The sequence below is a fragment of the Cyrtonyx montezumae genome, unplaced genomic scaffold (assembly GCF_038088225.1).
Source record: "Cyrtonyx montezumae isolate F1298 unplaced genomic scaffold, pur_monq_1.0 scaffold_3, whole genome shotgun sequence".
NCBI classification, from domain to species: Eukaryota; Metazoa; Chordata; class Aves; order Galliformes; family Odontophoridae; genus Cyrtonyx; species Cyrtonyx montezumae.
In genome coordinates this window covers 149,124,819-149,139,575 of record NW_027072034.1, presented here as the reverse complement: position 1 = coordinate 149,139,575, position 14,757 = coordinate 149,124,819, and the positions used below count along the sequence as shown (strand labels likewise).

Genomic DNA, 14,757 nt, shown 5'->3' with positions numbered 1-14,757 from the left:
GATCCTTCTCTTGAGCACTTGCGCTCAAGAAAACAGAAAAAACTGAGAAAACCACATTTGTCCCATTTGTGCTTGAGTTAATTTTTCTCTCTAGCAAACAGCTCAGGGATGCATCCTCAAATTTTAATTGCTGGAGGAAATTTGCGTACTTGCTGCGATACTTATTAAAAAGATCAGTGTTGGTTTATTTTGCTAAAATGATCAGCCTGAGCACGAGAGAAGCTCACCCATTGAGCATGCTCTCAGAAGGGAGATCCTGGTTTCTTGTACCAGGAGGTGTCCCTCTGGCCATTTAGGTCCTTAGGGCAGTTTTGAGACCCTAGATGACCCTAGATGTTCTTGTGCAAAATGAAAATAGACTGAAAAAAGGCCAGAAGCAGCTTCATTCAGTATTTTACAACTTCTGCTGGTGTTGTAAGTGGTTCAAACTCTATGAAAATGCAAGTCTATGAATATAAATATCTGGCACTGAAAGTGGTTTCAAAGTGATCTGAAAGCTAAAGAAAATACTTTTCTTTATAAAAAGATTTCTCCAGGAAAGAAGGAATAATCCCAAACCATCATTTGAACATAGGCTTCTTGATGGCGTATTTACTTCATAAATTATACTTTGCAATATTAATAATATGAGATTTAAAAATGGAACGGAAAATGTGTTCAGATCTTTTCAGAGTTTAAGTGGAAAGATATATTTGTCAAAAGTGTATTTGTCAAACAACAAATTGATTATTAAGCAATTTTCATTGTTATATAAAAGAATTGAGTATTTGTCAGAGGAGAATTTGTCAGTCAGGCAGGATGTAGAGGAAAAGCAGCAGCTGCTGTGTAATGTAGTGCTGGAGAGCAGCCAAGGATGCCCTGAGAGCCACAGCACCCATCCTGCCCTAAGAAGCACTGCCTGGCTGAGCTGAAGTGGGGAAGACTAATTTGTGGCCACTCACTGCTGAATGTTTCCACAAATTAAATAATGCCACAAAATCACTGCACTACTTGCTCTTGGAGCAGGATTTGACAGGAGACATATGTTTTATTAAACTAATGGATATAATTGTGGGGTGGGCAAGGTTTGAGACACATGATCCCTCATGAGACTGGACAAAGCAGCAGCAAACTCCAGGATAAATAATGGTTAGAAATAATTATCCTTAGTTTATTCTAATTACATGAATCAATTAGACAATTTGAGAGAGAGAGGATAATTACTACCAGTGGAGCAGAATTCAGTGATAGCATAGAGAGAGGTGAAAGCCTGTCAGCCTCCTGACTGCACAGAAACAATTCATATTCCAGTTTTTTTTTTTAACACTTCTTACAAGTGGACTAATTCACAACATCCGGCAAGCAAGCAACAGCTCATTTGTTACGCTATGGGCATGCTGCAATTCAACACAGTCAGAGGAAAGGGAATTTTTCTGTCCAGCTCTTGGCAGGCTTCTCAGGTTTCATGCAGACTCAAGACCACATCTTCGGCTTGGTCATCTAGAACATACTACAAAGCCTTTTTCCCAGAAAGACAGTTTCCTGTGCTGCTATTGCATTCCGTTTCTAACCTAAGTTATCCCTTTCCAGAAAAGTAAGTACTAGGCCAGAATGAACAAAAATGAACTTCTCAGTCTAAGATCTCTTGCATGGGTTGTGATTGCTGGAAAAACATTTCACACTCTATTACCTATGCCTGTAATAGCAGAGATACACAAACATGAGAAGGAGCATTGATGACTGACCTGATGTTTGTGGTGTCCAGTGGAAGAGTTCTTGCCTCCCTTTTGCCAGGTCCATTGAAGTACAAAGATTTTCCATCACTGAGCACGCCACAGCCTGTTCCAACCTGACCTCCTGTTATCTTGTACCAGAGAGGGCTTAGCTTCCTCTCAAACCTGTCGAACATCTCACTGTGGTTAGGCACATTAGATACACAGGTTCCATGTGATGCTTCAAGAAAAAAAAATATATGGGAGAGGCTTTGTTGAAACTGTGCTGAAGAGAGTAAAGGTCAGATACAGAAAACTGGCAAACAGTTCTACAGCACCCACACAAGAGAAAGTACTCTGCTTTTATTTTTGAGAAAATGTCATGAAGATAGGAATGTACCTTTTCAAGCCCTCTATATTTTTTTGTAGTCAGAATAAATCCTCATCCTTGAAACTCTTAGATGGCTTATTTCACTGGTTGAAAAATACATGCCTTATCTATATAAGACATTTTATCTAAACAGAAAAATAGCCTTTTAGTCCTTTATAAATAAATTGAACAGAAGATGTTAGTTTACTGCTTTGTTGGTATAGAGGGTCAAAAAGAGTGCAGTTTGAAAATCTTTTTTTTTTTCTTTGTTTTTTTTTAACCTAGTATGTGTTTTTTGTGCTTTTTTTTCCCTTTATTTTTCCAGCAGAAAAGCCCCAGAAACCACAAGTGAGCAGAATTTTTCACAGAAGGGCCTGTCAGAACATATGTTTCTTCCTGGTCCTATGCCATCTGATGGCCAGGGGACTCAGTAACAGAAGCAATTCATTTGAAGATGGTCCAAAGGTTTTTAAACAGACTTTTTAGTTTAAAATATTTTATTTTGTTTTCTCTTCTATTGCTAGTGCCTTTCCATTCATGCAGATGGCTATGTTCATAGATTGTGGTTGCCAGAAATATCACTGATGTATCCCGTCTTCAGCTTCTCTATCTGTACTGGACTCCTGTGCTAAATTTTATTTAGCAGGAAGAAGATATTCTTGCTGGCAGCTCATGAAATTTATGTCAACATGTATTTTTCCAGAATACCGGAGAAGAAAAACAAGATGCTAGATTTACAACAGCAACACAGCCAGTGTTTACCACTGATTTTACCATTGTTCTGTCTAAAAAAACGTCTTACCTGTGTAGCCCAAGTCACAAAAACAGACCCCTGAGACACAGTCCCCATGACCATTGCAGTAACTGGGGCAAGGCTCAGAAATGTAAACACCATCCAAACCAAAAGGAGGCACACTCTTGTGGGAGCTGCTCTCCTGGATCCAGCGGAATCGAGTCTTACTGCAAAAGAAGAATAATGACATGGTTTTACTATTCCCAGCTTTCAAACCTACTCTATACCTTCTGTGCTCTTTCTTTAAGAGAAAAAAAGAGGTTTTTTTCCTAAATTTGCAAATAAGATGCAGGTGGATGGCTGGAAAATATTTCTGATGTCCTGTAGCTCATGTGAATTCACTTATGAGTATTTTTTCACTTTTTTTTTTTTAATGTATTTTGACTTCCTCTGTTCTCTGGTCTATGTCCACCAGTATGATGCAAAGAACAGATTACATGGTTTTATCAGAAGAGTGAAAGATTAGATGTGATCTAAAGATGCCTTTCAGTACTCCATTCAAACTGCTAATTAGATTTTAAAATTCCAGAAATACATTTCTTACAGTACTTACAAAAACATCTCAATAATGACAGTGATGCAGCTCACAGGGTACTATGATTTGGAGTAAAAAAACATTCAATAAACTAGATACAGGAAAAGTCATACACCATCTACAGAAATGTCACATAAAACGTCCCACAGAATATGTAGACAGAAATACAAAGATGGCAGCATGAAATTCCTAAAAACTAGTGATCTAATCTTTAACTTCTTCAATTGAAACTGCTCCAGAGACTTCAGTGAGCCTGCACAGTTACTCCAGTTGACCCACTGTACAGGGAATTTATTAAAGAAAAAATATTTTGATTTTTAATTTTAAGCTTTTAACTTATAGTCGAATCGTCAATCCAGTGGATTACCCACTGGTAAGGATCCTCTTTGCTACTTTGCTTAATGTATAATATAACTATCTCCTTAAAAAAAAAAAAAAGACAAAAAACAAAAAACATGTCACTGGGATTTGGTAGGTAAGGTGATCAGTGTGCTAGAGTTTTGTGACAACAGATAAAATGGGATGCTCTCAAGATAACCATTATTTCCAAAGAAAGCCATAATGAATTCAGTTTTCATCATGCTGGGCACCTCAATCATGCTCCCAATACTTACATTTTTAATACATTACCATAAGCTTCTTATTCCTGATCACGTTACTAAACATAATGCCAAGCAGATTGCTGCTATTGATTCTGCACTGCTTGTTTTGGGGAAATCAAATCAGCTGGTGTCAGATCTGTACAATTTGGCACTTGCTTTTATTGGCTAATTACTGGAGAAAAGACAAACTTGTTATGGTACATGCTGCTATTTCAGCTCCTTGCAGCAAAGGCACCAGCTCCTCTGCTGTGCAATATGCTACATCCTGAAACGCTGTGCTGGGATCTGGAGATGAGGAGACTGTGTCAGAAGGATGGACTGATATCTTAGAGCAATATGTGAACTGCTGCCCAGATAGAGAGATTGACAGGAGCCAGCAGGCTCAGGGGGATGGCTGCTCCTGATGGCAAGTGGTGCAGACAGCAAATCAAACCTTCTAGAGGCTCTTTGCCCAGTATGGACTGTAAAATTAATCCTGTTGAAATGGCTTATTTGATTCAAGTGACTTATCACTCTCTTGCTGGTGCCTCTGACCTAATTGATAAGCCTAAAGAAAGACAGCACTATGATGAAGAGACTGAAGCGAAACAAATACGTTGTAGTCTCTTTTTTTGTATATATGGTTCAGACACCTATAGAATGGAAAGCTTCTCCCTGTTTTGGAGAGCACAATATATTTTTACCAGACCTGCAGATTTCTAATGCTGATTTTATTCACAGCTTGCAACTTTTTCCTAACATAGTCTCAAAGAGCAGGCAGCTCATTCACCATTGGCATCACAGGCTTACAGTGTACAGTACCTGGCTGCAAGCGATCTTGGGACAACAATTGTAATTCTTGTCCAGTCCTCAAAATCCCCTGTGTGATACACAGTTGGCTCACTCAGCTCACGGGAGCTTCCCTCACATCCTCTGGTGCCTGGAGATGCAGGATAGCAGCCTTCCTTCACAAGTGACCAAAAGAGCCCAGCATCATGTGAGTACTGAAGCAGAACGGGAGCAGAGCTGCTGTACTGGTTAGTGCAGCCAATATTCAGCTGTAAAAAAAAGCAAAGTATCAGATATGAGATGGAAAAAACAACCCTGTTCTATATTTGCAGTCATTATCTGCAATTGATTATTATTATAATTTGTTATTATTGGTTATCAATTGCTATTGGTTGCTACCTTTGATTTTTCAGCTTGGAAGGCTTAGATCTGAACATTTCCTTTGCTCCCTGCTGGCAAACTGTAACTGATGCTTAGAGTCTGAGTCCCACACATGTATGAAATTTATCTCTAAAAATTACCACTGTCCCTTCATTTAAGTGGATGGGTTTTGTAAAACGTGCAAAGAACACACTTCTCAAAGGTCCTGCTCAGTAGCAGGCTACAAAGAACAAACTCTGCACAGGCACCTGTGTGCCCAGGAAGATAGAGAACAGCTGTGTCCTCTGAATCATAGGATCATAAAATCATTAAGGTTGGAAAGACAACTGAGACCATACAGTCCAGCCATCAACCCATCCCCACCATGCCCAGTAAACCATGTCCCTCAGTTACACATCTCCATGTTTCTTGAACACCTCCAGGGATGGTGAATCCACCACCTTCCTGGGCTGCCTGCTCCAGTGCCTCACCACTCTTTCTGAGCAGAAATTTTTCCTAACATCCAACCTGAATCTCCCCTGGCACGAGTTAAAGCTATCACCTCCTGTTCTACCACTAGTTACCTGGGAGAAAAGGCCAATCCCCACCTCACTACAACCTCCTTTAAGGGAGTTACAGAGATACAGCCCATTGCAGAGCACCCTGATGTACACACAGGATTAGTCTGACTACAAGGCATCCCTCGCCTCGGGCTGCAACTCCTGACCACAGCTGAGTCATTGGCTTTGCAGAATAACGTTTGTGAGTTGGCACTGTGGTTCTGACCCCAGAAAAGAGCAAGATTGGATGCAGCAGAAATATAAGAATGTGAAATGAGATCATAACTAACACAAAAATCAACTTCTCATTTTAAGTTTTCTGTAAAATATTAGTTTTCTTTGTTTTACTGCAGAAATTCTACATGAGCTATAGAAGTAGAACGTATAACAAAATTATTCAAGTAAAATGAAACACTTTTTGACAAACTGTCTCTGAGTTTATCAATGCAAAATTATTCCAAGCATCTATTTAAAATGGAAATTTCACAAACTCAGGAAACATTTAACCATATGTTTAAAATTAAAGCATGCAAATAGGACTACACATCTCTGTGCTTTCCGAAAAAGAGAGGAGTAGAAATTAAGGTCTTAAGTAATGGAAGAACTCCCTGTTTTCTGAAACACAATGGTGATGTTTTGTATATTTACATTATGTTTCAGTGATGGAAGGTGTATGAAATCTTTTCAAGCTGTGCTTTTTTAGGGGAAACAATTTTTGAATTGTTGTTGATCATAAAAAATGGAGAATGAAGACTTACTCACTGAAGTAGTGGGAAATGGTCAAGAGGCAAAAAAACATCTTTTCCAGGCTAAGTAGTATTTATATTTGGCAGTATTTTGGGTTTTAGACAGCTTAAAGTATAAAACTGTGAACAATATACTCATCCAGAAATTGTACTGCAGTCCCTCAGTTTGTAAAGCATTTCATTAGCATAACTTTTAGATGAAATGAGATTTTTTTTACAAATCCTATTACCTCTAACTAACTTTCCTATTTACAGAAGTGTGGGAATTATATTTGAAAAGCTGCCTGTAAACATCAGATCTCTTTAATAATTCTACTTGTAAATTATTCAGTGTCTGTATCCGCCAATTATGTAAAGACCATGTATTTGTGTGAGTTCATTAAAATTGCATTTCAACCAACCTCCAGAATTCACCAATGGGATTTCACTATAAACTCAATAAAATTTTGATCAGAGTTTGGAAACAAGAGCTTGTGAAAGCAAATACACGTTATTTTGAGCCCACATTCTGATATATTTTCAGAGCACTAAATTTCTTGCAAGCCCTATAAATAAGAATGCTAATTGAAGCCTGTATTCCTTGACAAAATAAAAGTAAATTATTTGGAAAAAAAAACACCAAACAACTGGAGTGCATAAAAGCTTGTAAATCCTTAAATAGCTTAATATACAAAAGATGTACGCAAACCACATTGGAGCTTTTGTAGTCATGGAGCCCCAGATGGGATAAAGCCTTTATCCCTTGCATGGCACTTCCTAGCATTTCCTACTGCTGACTCAAATATAATGACAGTCACTTAAACCTGCTTGTGAAATTTGTTAAAGAATAATAAGCCTTTATAGTTTCTCCAGACAGGGAAAAAGCTCTCCTGCACCAAGGTTTTGGCTTTTACAAGGCAGCATCATATTTTATACTGTATGAATTCATACCTGTGTGCCACACATCTTTTAAAACAGCATTATAATTTATTACCTTGTTTTCTATGGTGGCCCAATGGCATCTTGCAAGTTCTGAATAAGATGAGTTTCACTGATACACTGTGACCTGGAGGAACTTATATTTAAGGAATACCTTGAACTGCAGAACATATCCAGGCTTCAGAGTTAAATCTCTGGTCACTGCAAATCGGTCTCCATCTGATTTACCAAAAAGCATGGCAGAGGGGGTGGCAGAGCAGAAACTTTCATTTTTGGTCATTCCTTCATTTGCCAGTATTAACCACACACTCAGCTGGTTCATAGGGTAATCGAATGCTGGCTTTTCATAGAAGTTCTGTTAGAAGTGAAGAGAAATGCAACACAAAGAAGTACTATCTCCTTGCAGTGTGATTTCAGAAGTTTTCCAAAATTATCAGTTTTCCAATTTTGCCATTTACATGTTCTGTAACTGCCTCAAAATTGTAACTTTCAAAATCTGTTTCAACTTTTTGAAGGGATGCATACATTCTCTATTGCAAAATTAGGAGTCCCATAGTAGTATGATAAGGTTAGTACCGTACAGAGAGAGAGAGAGACAACTGCAAACATTACAAATTTTTCTTTAAGTATAACCTGATATTTTCAAAGAAAATCAAAGAAATTTCTACCAGCAGAAAGGATGACTCTCATTTCTTGGTGATGCCCTTAGGCTGTTTCTGCTTATTACCTGTGGTAATGTGGGATTAACAACAGGAATTATGTGCTTCTGCTTCTCTGACAAAACAATAATGTCGTCGATGGCCCACTGATCATACCCCTCTCCTGAAAACACAGGCTGCCACCACCGAAACCTGGTGCAAGGAGTCTTGGCTGCAGCTGGCAGCTCCAGATAGACAAACCTGAGAAAAGAAATTCCACAGAATGTTGAGGAAACATCATAGAAGAATGGGAGAAAAATGGCTGAATATGAAAAAGAGGCAGGAAAGCCATTTCTTTTCCCAATAAACTGTTAAGTGTGATGGGCCTTGCTTTCCTGGAAATGGCTGAACATCTGCCTGCCAATGAGAAGAAGTGAATGAATTCCTTTTTTTGCCTTGCTTGTGCATGTAGCTTTTACCTCACCTTCTGAACTGTTTTTATCTCAACCCATGAGTTTTCTCACTTTCACCTTTCTTGTTCTCTCCCCCATCCCACTGAGGGAAAGTGCTGAGCTGCCTACTGGTATAAAACCACATCAGTTACCTGTTCGGTATTATTTCAGACAACTTAAATATATGCATTTATGTGTACATTCCTTCCTGTATTCATTCTTTGTATCATGTTGCTTTGTATCATTGAACCTGCTAGATCTTGCTTCTTTGGCAGATAGAAGTGAATAAATCATTTCGGGCTACACAGAATCTTCTTTTTCAGAGGGTTCTTAGTTTTATGTGTCAGAAAGTAAGGAACTGGAAAATAAGATTTGGGGCAGTGATATAAATAATAGATATACATAGCAACATACTCCATAAGGACCATTGATCTCAGTTACTCCAGAGGGGTAAATGTTTTGCCTAAAAATAACACATTGGATAGGCAGGCAATGAAGATTTCAGTGCATAGCTGGGGTTATCCTCATTTGTTGTAAGCTTCCTGTAACTTCGAAAAAGCAGAAGCAAAGTAAAGTGAAACAGCTTTATACTTCCAAATCCCAAGGTTACTTTTTGAAAGAATTTTCCAAGTTTAAACATAGTCCTTCTGAAAATATTGTGTATTGAAGGCAAAATGAGAAGGTGTGAGATTAAAATTATTCACATACTTATAAACTGCAAGAAATCAGCTATTGTAATAGAAATCATGTTAATAGCTATACAGACAACTGCAATTTCATTTTGCACTGGTAATCCATATTCAGGTTTTCTAAGGACTGCTTTAATAAGATTTTTCCTTCATAGTGACAAGGCTTTACTGTGGTAACCTGGAAGAGTTTCCACATAAGGATACCTTTTAGGCATTATGTTTTGAAATGATTCTTCATGCTTACAAAGACTAAGAAACAGTCTTCTAAAGAGATGAGGCTAAAATTGATTTAATTTAGACAAAAATTTTACCTGGGTTTGCTGAAATCGGAGAAATACATTTCCGCTAGCAGCTGCCAGTTGATACCACCATTATTGCTGTACTGCAGCAGCACACCTTCTTCTCTGCTGTCTGGTTTATTGCATGAAGAACTTTCTCCTCCTATCTGGATGTAAAACTGAACAAAATCCACCCAGGTAGTGTCCAAATCCCAGCTTACCAACTGTCTTTTTCCAGCCTGCAATAGAACGAAAAGAGGTGGAAGAAATAATATTAAGTATGACATTTTCACTCCAAACTGACATATTTTGAAGTCAAGCACAGAGGAATATTATACAGAAATGCAGAGGATACTGAATTTTGTGTTAACATGACTTTTCTTGTTTTTAGGGCTACGGTTCTCCTTGGCCATCCTTTAGGTCTTAAACTCTCTGGTGCGTTCCCACAAGCACTACTATTATTGTAGACACAGCATTTCAACACACAACACAACTTTCTAACACGACTTTTTCATCGCTCCTTTTCCCACACACTCCTTCATGGTACCCAGTGCCTTCAGGAGGCAAAGTATATAGCAATAAAAAGGCATTTCTGACATTTCATTTCTCTTGTACTGAATAGTGTTACTGAATCACCTGGAATTATACCATCAATAATGCCTACTGTGTTGCAGGGAAGGGAAGTACAGCTAGTGTCTCAGAAGCCTGACCATCATTTATTTTTTGTTTCCATTTTCCCAATAATCAAACTCAATTATGATCAGATCCTTGTGTATTATAATATCCTCATATATTTTAGCCTCTGACTAACCTAGTCTTGTCTCATGAAGACCCTTACAACCTCCAAAAGCATACACTTTTATCTGTTTCACTTAAGCATTTTCTCTCTACTGTTCCTTTGGTCCAAGGACCACTCTGCTGGCATGGATGGGTGACTTCACTTTCTATTCAAAGTCTTTTTGTATTAGTGGCACTCTAGGTCCTTTGTCCCATGATAGTCTCTGTGGCATTCGTTTCTCTGGTTGCTAACCCAGTGCTATTTGCATGGAGAACAGCCTTTCCACATGTTGCCATCAGCCCATTTGACAGTTTTCCTTCCAGTTACCTCTACAAAAGCAGTGCACGGAGGATTTGCAGCAGTGTAGTTCATCTCCTAAAAAATAACAAGGGAGGGGTATTTTCTCTTCATGCCTCACGTGAGTAGGATTTATTCATATACAAAACAACATTCTTCTCCTAGTAAGACTATGAATCTAGTTTTTCAACTAAAACCTATGGATTTAGTTCCAGTTTTATGTGAGCAAAGCAGAGAGAAAAAATAGTATCATTTATCGAGTAGCATTTCCAAGGATGCTTTTGAGTTCTGTTTAGCAGGAAACAGCTCTTGGGCATCTATAGTTTGGTTCACATGGTCACTCTGTACTTACTGACAAAAGAAGACAGAGGATATTCAGCTAAAAGATGCTATAAGGTATAAAAATCTTTTCCTGTAATTGCAGTTCTCCCTTTCACCCCATACTCTCTGCTCAAAACTGATTCTGTGGGCTTTACAGCAACAGGCACATACAATGCTGCCCATGGTGAGACAGGACAGAGTACAAGAGCAGTGTCCCTGCAAAAGCACACCACGTGCACCCTGCCTTGTCACAGCCCTGTCCCAGTCTAGCCCCAGTTGTGTCGCCATGAAGCACAGTATGCAACTGGAGATGGGGTAAAGGGATCATCTTCCTTCATTCATCAAAACTAGCTGATACCTGGCATGACTAGATCAGGGTGCTCAGTGCCCCATCCAGCTGGACCTCAAATGTCTCCAAGCATGGGGCATCCACTATCTCTCAGGGCAACCATTATTATAAATAACTTTTTCCTTATATTCAGTCTAAATCCCCTTCTTTTTGTTTGAAGCCACTTCCCCTTGTTCTATCACAGCTTACTCTGCTAACATGTCCTCTCCATCTTCAAGCACAAAAAGGCATTAAAAAGATAAAATTGAACTAAGTTGTAAAAATGATGCTTATGTTGAAACTAATATTTATACTTTTCCCAGTCTCATATATCCATGATCCTCCTACAAATTTCAAATCTGAAATAAACAAATAGCACCTGATCTACTTGGACATAAGCAATTAGATTTATGAGCTGAGATTTAAAAAAATCTTTATTTCTTATAAGATGATAGATGAATTTAAATTATGTTCCACTTGTTAATTATTTCCCATTCCTACTCAGCTTAGGGTAAACTCAGAACAAATAAATGCTAATTGCTTATTTCACAGAATATTTTGTTTTACTGGTATTACAGCCTGGGCCCATAGCTCATTTATAGACTCTACCAAATAGGCCACATCACACTGGTTGACTAATTTCTGGAAAACTTACTGAGGATACAGCCATACTGATTGAATCCTGAATACTGTCTGCTTTGTTGTTGTTGTTGTTTGTTTATTCCCAGCAGAGTAAAGCCATCGTGGATGGTGCCACGACTGTGAGATGGACTGAGTCTTGAGTGCAGCCCTAAGTTTTCCTGTGCAGGCCAACATGGCTAATCCTGGCCCAAGGCACTGTGATACGACATTGATAATGTTTTGGTAGTTTGCTTTAACAACTTTTTTGCTTTCAGAGACCCACAGGAATTCAAAATAATTTTAATCAAATCAAAATTTTCCAAAAGGTTCCAACATTTGTCCCATGGGCAAATATGTCCCATCTGAGTGTCTGAGATCTGTCTGTAAAACTATTCCGAGGACATTTTTCATACCTACACATCATCCTTACTCCAGGTTAATTGAAAAGGGGCATCAGTTACATAAAACCTCAAAGAAACTGCAGGGGCTAATTGCAAACGCACCTATAATTGATTACAGTTAATTGTGAAACAAATGATAGAGGGTTGGCAGAACAAAGGCACATTCATTCTGATTGCAGTGATTGATTATGGCAGCAAGCATTAGACATTCAAATAAAAAGTGGCTAGCTGAGCAACTGTAAAGAAATAGAGCCATGAATAAGAGCACCCAAAATAATACAGAACTGTCAGGAGACTAAGAAAATAATTTTTGTAACATTTATCACCATGACCACTAGACACCTTGAAAAAAAACCTAACAGAAATTAAATAAGCCACCTTCAGCTGATGGTACACAGACTGCTTCTGCTCAAGAAATGAATGATAACCTACCCCTTAGAGATCAATAGAAAGAAGCCAAGAATTTCTAAATGAGATTTTCACTCCTTGGCAGAAATCAGAAGAAAGATCATAACAGGTTAGTTCTAATTTAGCAAACTTGTTTGAGAAACCTGGCATAAGGAACTGAGCTAGAAGGAAAAACATCTAGTAGATAAGACAATTATATTAAAAAATCCAATTATCACAATTAGCTAGTTAGACTGATTGTTCTACTATGAAATTTTTAGCATAGAGCTGCATTTCCAGGGGAGGTGGATGTGAGACTATGTGCTGAAAATTATTTGATGAGTTAGATTTTTGTAATGAGGTTAACAACACATGATTACACAGCTTTGCACATTGGGTTATTCTACTGGGATTAATCCAGTTCTCATGACAGCAGTGACAGTTTGATCAAACCCTTAAAAGAGATGCTGTACTTATTCTCTTCGTTTCAATTAAGAACAACAAAAAAATCTATCTTAACAGACCTGAGGAGCAATAATGAAAAACAAATCTGTGATTACAACCCATAATCTTACATCTGATCATAAAGATCTCTTTTTATGTTAGTTATGATTGCTATCAATTTGCAGAATTCTGTACATCTTTTTCTTGCTGTATTATTTTTTTCTGTAACACATCCAAGTCATATAAGAGTGCTCTCCTGCAGGACAACCAGGCACTTTCTAAATGCTGGAGTGGTTGCTTTTTCACTAGTTTTGGTTCTTTCACCTCAAACTAAGCTCCTTGTCCTTCCTGAAAGCCAGTTTTTCTTGATGCCTCATCTAGAACATGATAGAAAAAATGAGAGTTGAGTTTGCTGAGAAAGAACTGTCTTAAAACAGAATATGCATAATTAATACAGTATTAATGTTTGTGCTACGCAGCGTGGTGACACTTTGCTTCTTTGCATTACATTTGGTATTTCTTGGATATACAGTGCACATGCTCCATTTCTTAGGACTGCTTTGTTTTTTACCTGCAGAGCACAGCTGTGCTATTTAATGCGCTTTTCATTCTTCATTTTGCAGTGCCTCGGAGTTTTCTGCGACCTTCCTTTTCTTTTCCTTATGAACCCATCCTGTTCTATTAAAACTGACATTACCACATGCCTTTCTCAGTATTCAGTCCCTTACTGATACCTTGTTGAAGTACAGTGAGGAGCCAGATGAGACGACCCCACAGCCTTCTTCAGGCTTTACAATCTCTCCTCCAATAACTTCTTGCCACTCTGTCTTCAGGACATCTGGGTTCTCAAAATCAGACATGACAGTTGAAGGAAGGGGATTTTCAGGCTGACATTCTGTACCCCGAAATCCTGAGTCACACCTGGAAGGAAACAAAAGCATAACAAGCTTTTAAAGATCTCATTTGATACTCATAATTAGTTAAGACCTTTTAAAACTACATGTAAAAATATCATTCAGGAATTGGAATTTTGGATGCTAGAAACAAGCTGGGATACCTAACTAACTGGAAATAAGCTATATTTTACTTTAAAAAACAATGCAGTGTCCAGAAAGTTTAAAGCTGGCAGGCAGCACTCTGCCTTCAGTATTGCAGTAACTCTGAGAGTCAGCAAAGCAGCTCTGAGATGGTTCTTGATGTTTCTGACCCAGCGAAACAGCTCCAGCACTGTTCTAGAGCCCCTTGAGCAGAGCCACCAGGACACCTGCCACTGATAATCCCTCCACTACCTGCATCTCCCAAGGGTACAGGCTCTTGGGTGTGGAACAACCAGCTTTTAACGATGTTTTAATGGCTTAGCCCTCATAGTGTGTGTGTTTTGTTTTTATATTTTTATCTAAAAATGAGAAGAAAAAAAAAAAAGAAAAAAGAACACAAAATAACAGTACTTAAGTATCAAGATAGCAATAGCCTGACAAATTGGCAAATGCTTTGTACCTGCAAACGCCATGGTCACACCAGCCATGTCCACTGCACATGTTGGGACACTGCTGCCCAATGTAGATGTTGTCTAAGGCCCATTCATCTGGTGCTGTATAGTAACACTGACTCCAGCGGAAACGTGTGGCACTGGACCTTAAAAACAATAATAACACTTTAATGTGGATGCTTTTCAGTTCTGCAGGCAAAAAATGCAACTATAAAAAGTCAGGTTGGTATCATGGTCATTGCCCAGCCTGTAAAAACTAACGCAACCAAAGACAGAGTCTTACAAATGAAC

The 14,757-nt window shown here is 38.4% G+C and overlaps 1 protein-coding gene across 2 annotated transcripts in view; it reads right to left on the bottom strand.

Moving 5' to 3' along the window:
* RELN (reelin) overlaps window positions 1-14,757 on the bottom strand; it is a 270,835-nt gene that overhangs the window by 54,584 nt on the left and 201,494 nt on the right. For both annotated transcript variants that reach the window (XM_065743657.1, XM_065743656.1), the window contains exons 23-30: window positions 14,475-14,612; window positions 13,712-13,898; window positions 9,434-9,639; window positions 8,071-8,242; window positions 7,498-7,698; window positions 4,793-5,028; window positions 2,864-3,021; window positions 1,725-1,932 (exon numbers count right to left, since the gene is read on the bottom strand). In XM_065743657.1, the coding sequence (XP_065599729.1) occupies window positions 1,725-1,932; window positions 2,864-3,021; window positions 4,793-5,028; window positions 7,498-7,698; window positions 8,071-8,242; window positions 9,434-9,639; window positions 13,712-13,898; window positions 14,475-14,612 (1,506 nt within the window). The remainder of the gene's footprint in view (window positions 1-1,724; window positions 1,933-2,863; window positions 3,022-4,792; window positions 5,029-7,497; window positions 7,699-8,070; window positions 8,243-9,433; window positions 9,640-13,711; window positions 13,899-14,474; window positions 14,613-14,757) is intronic.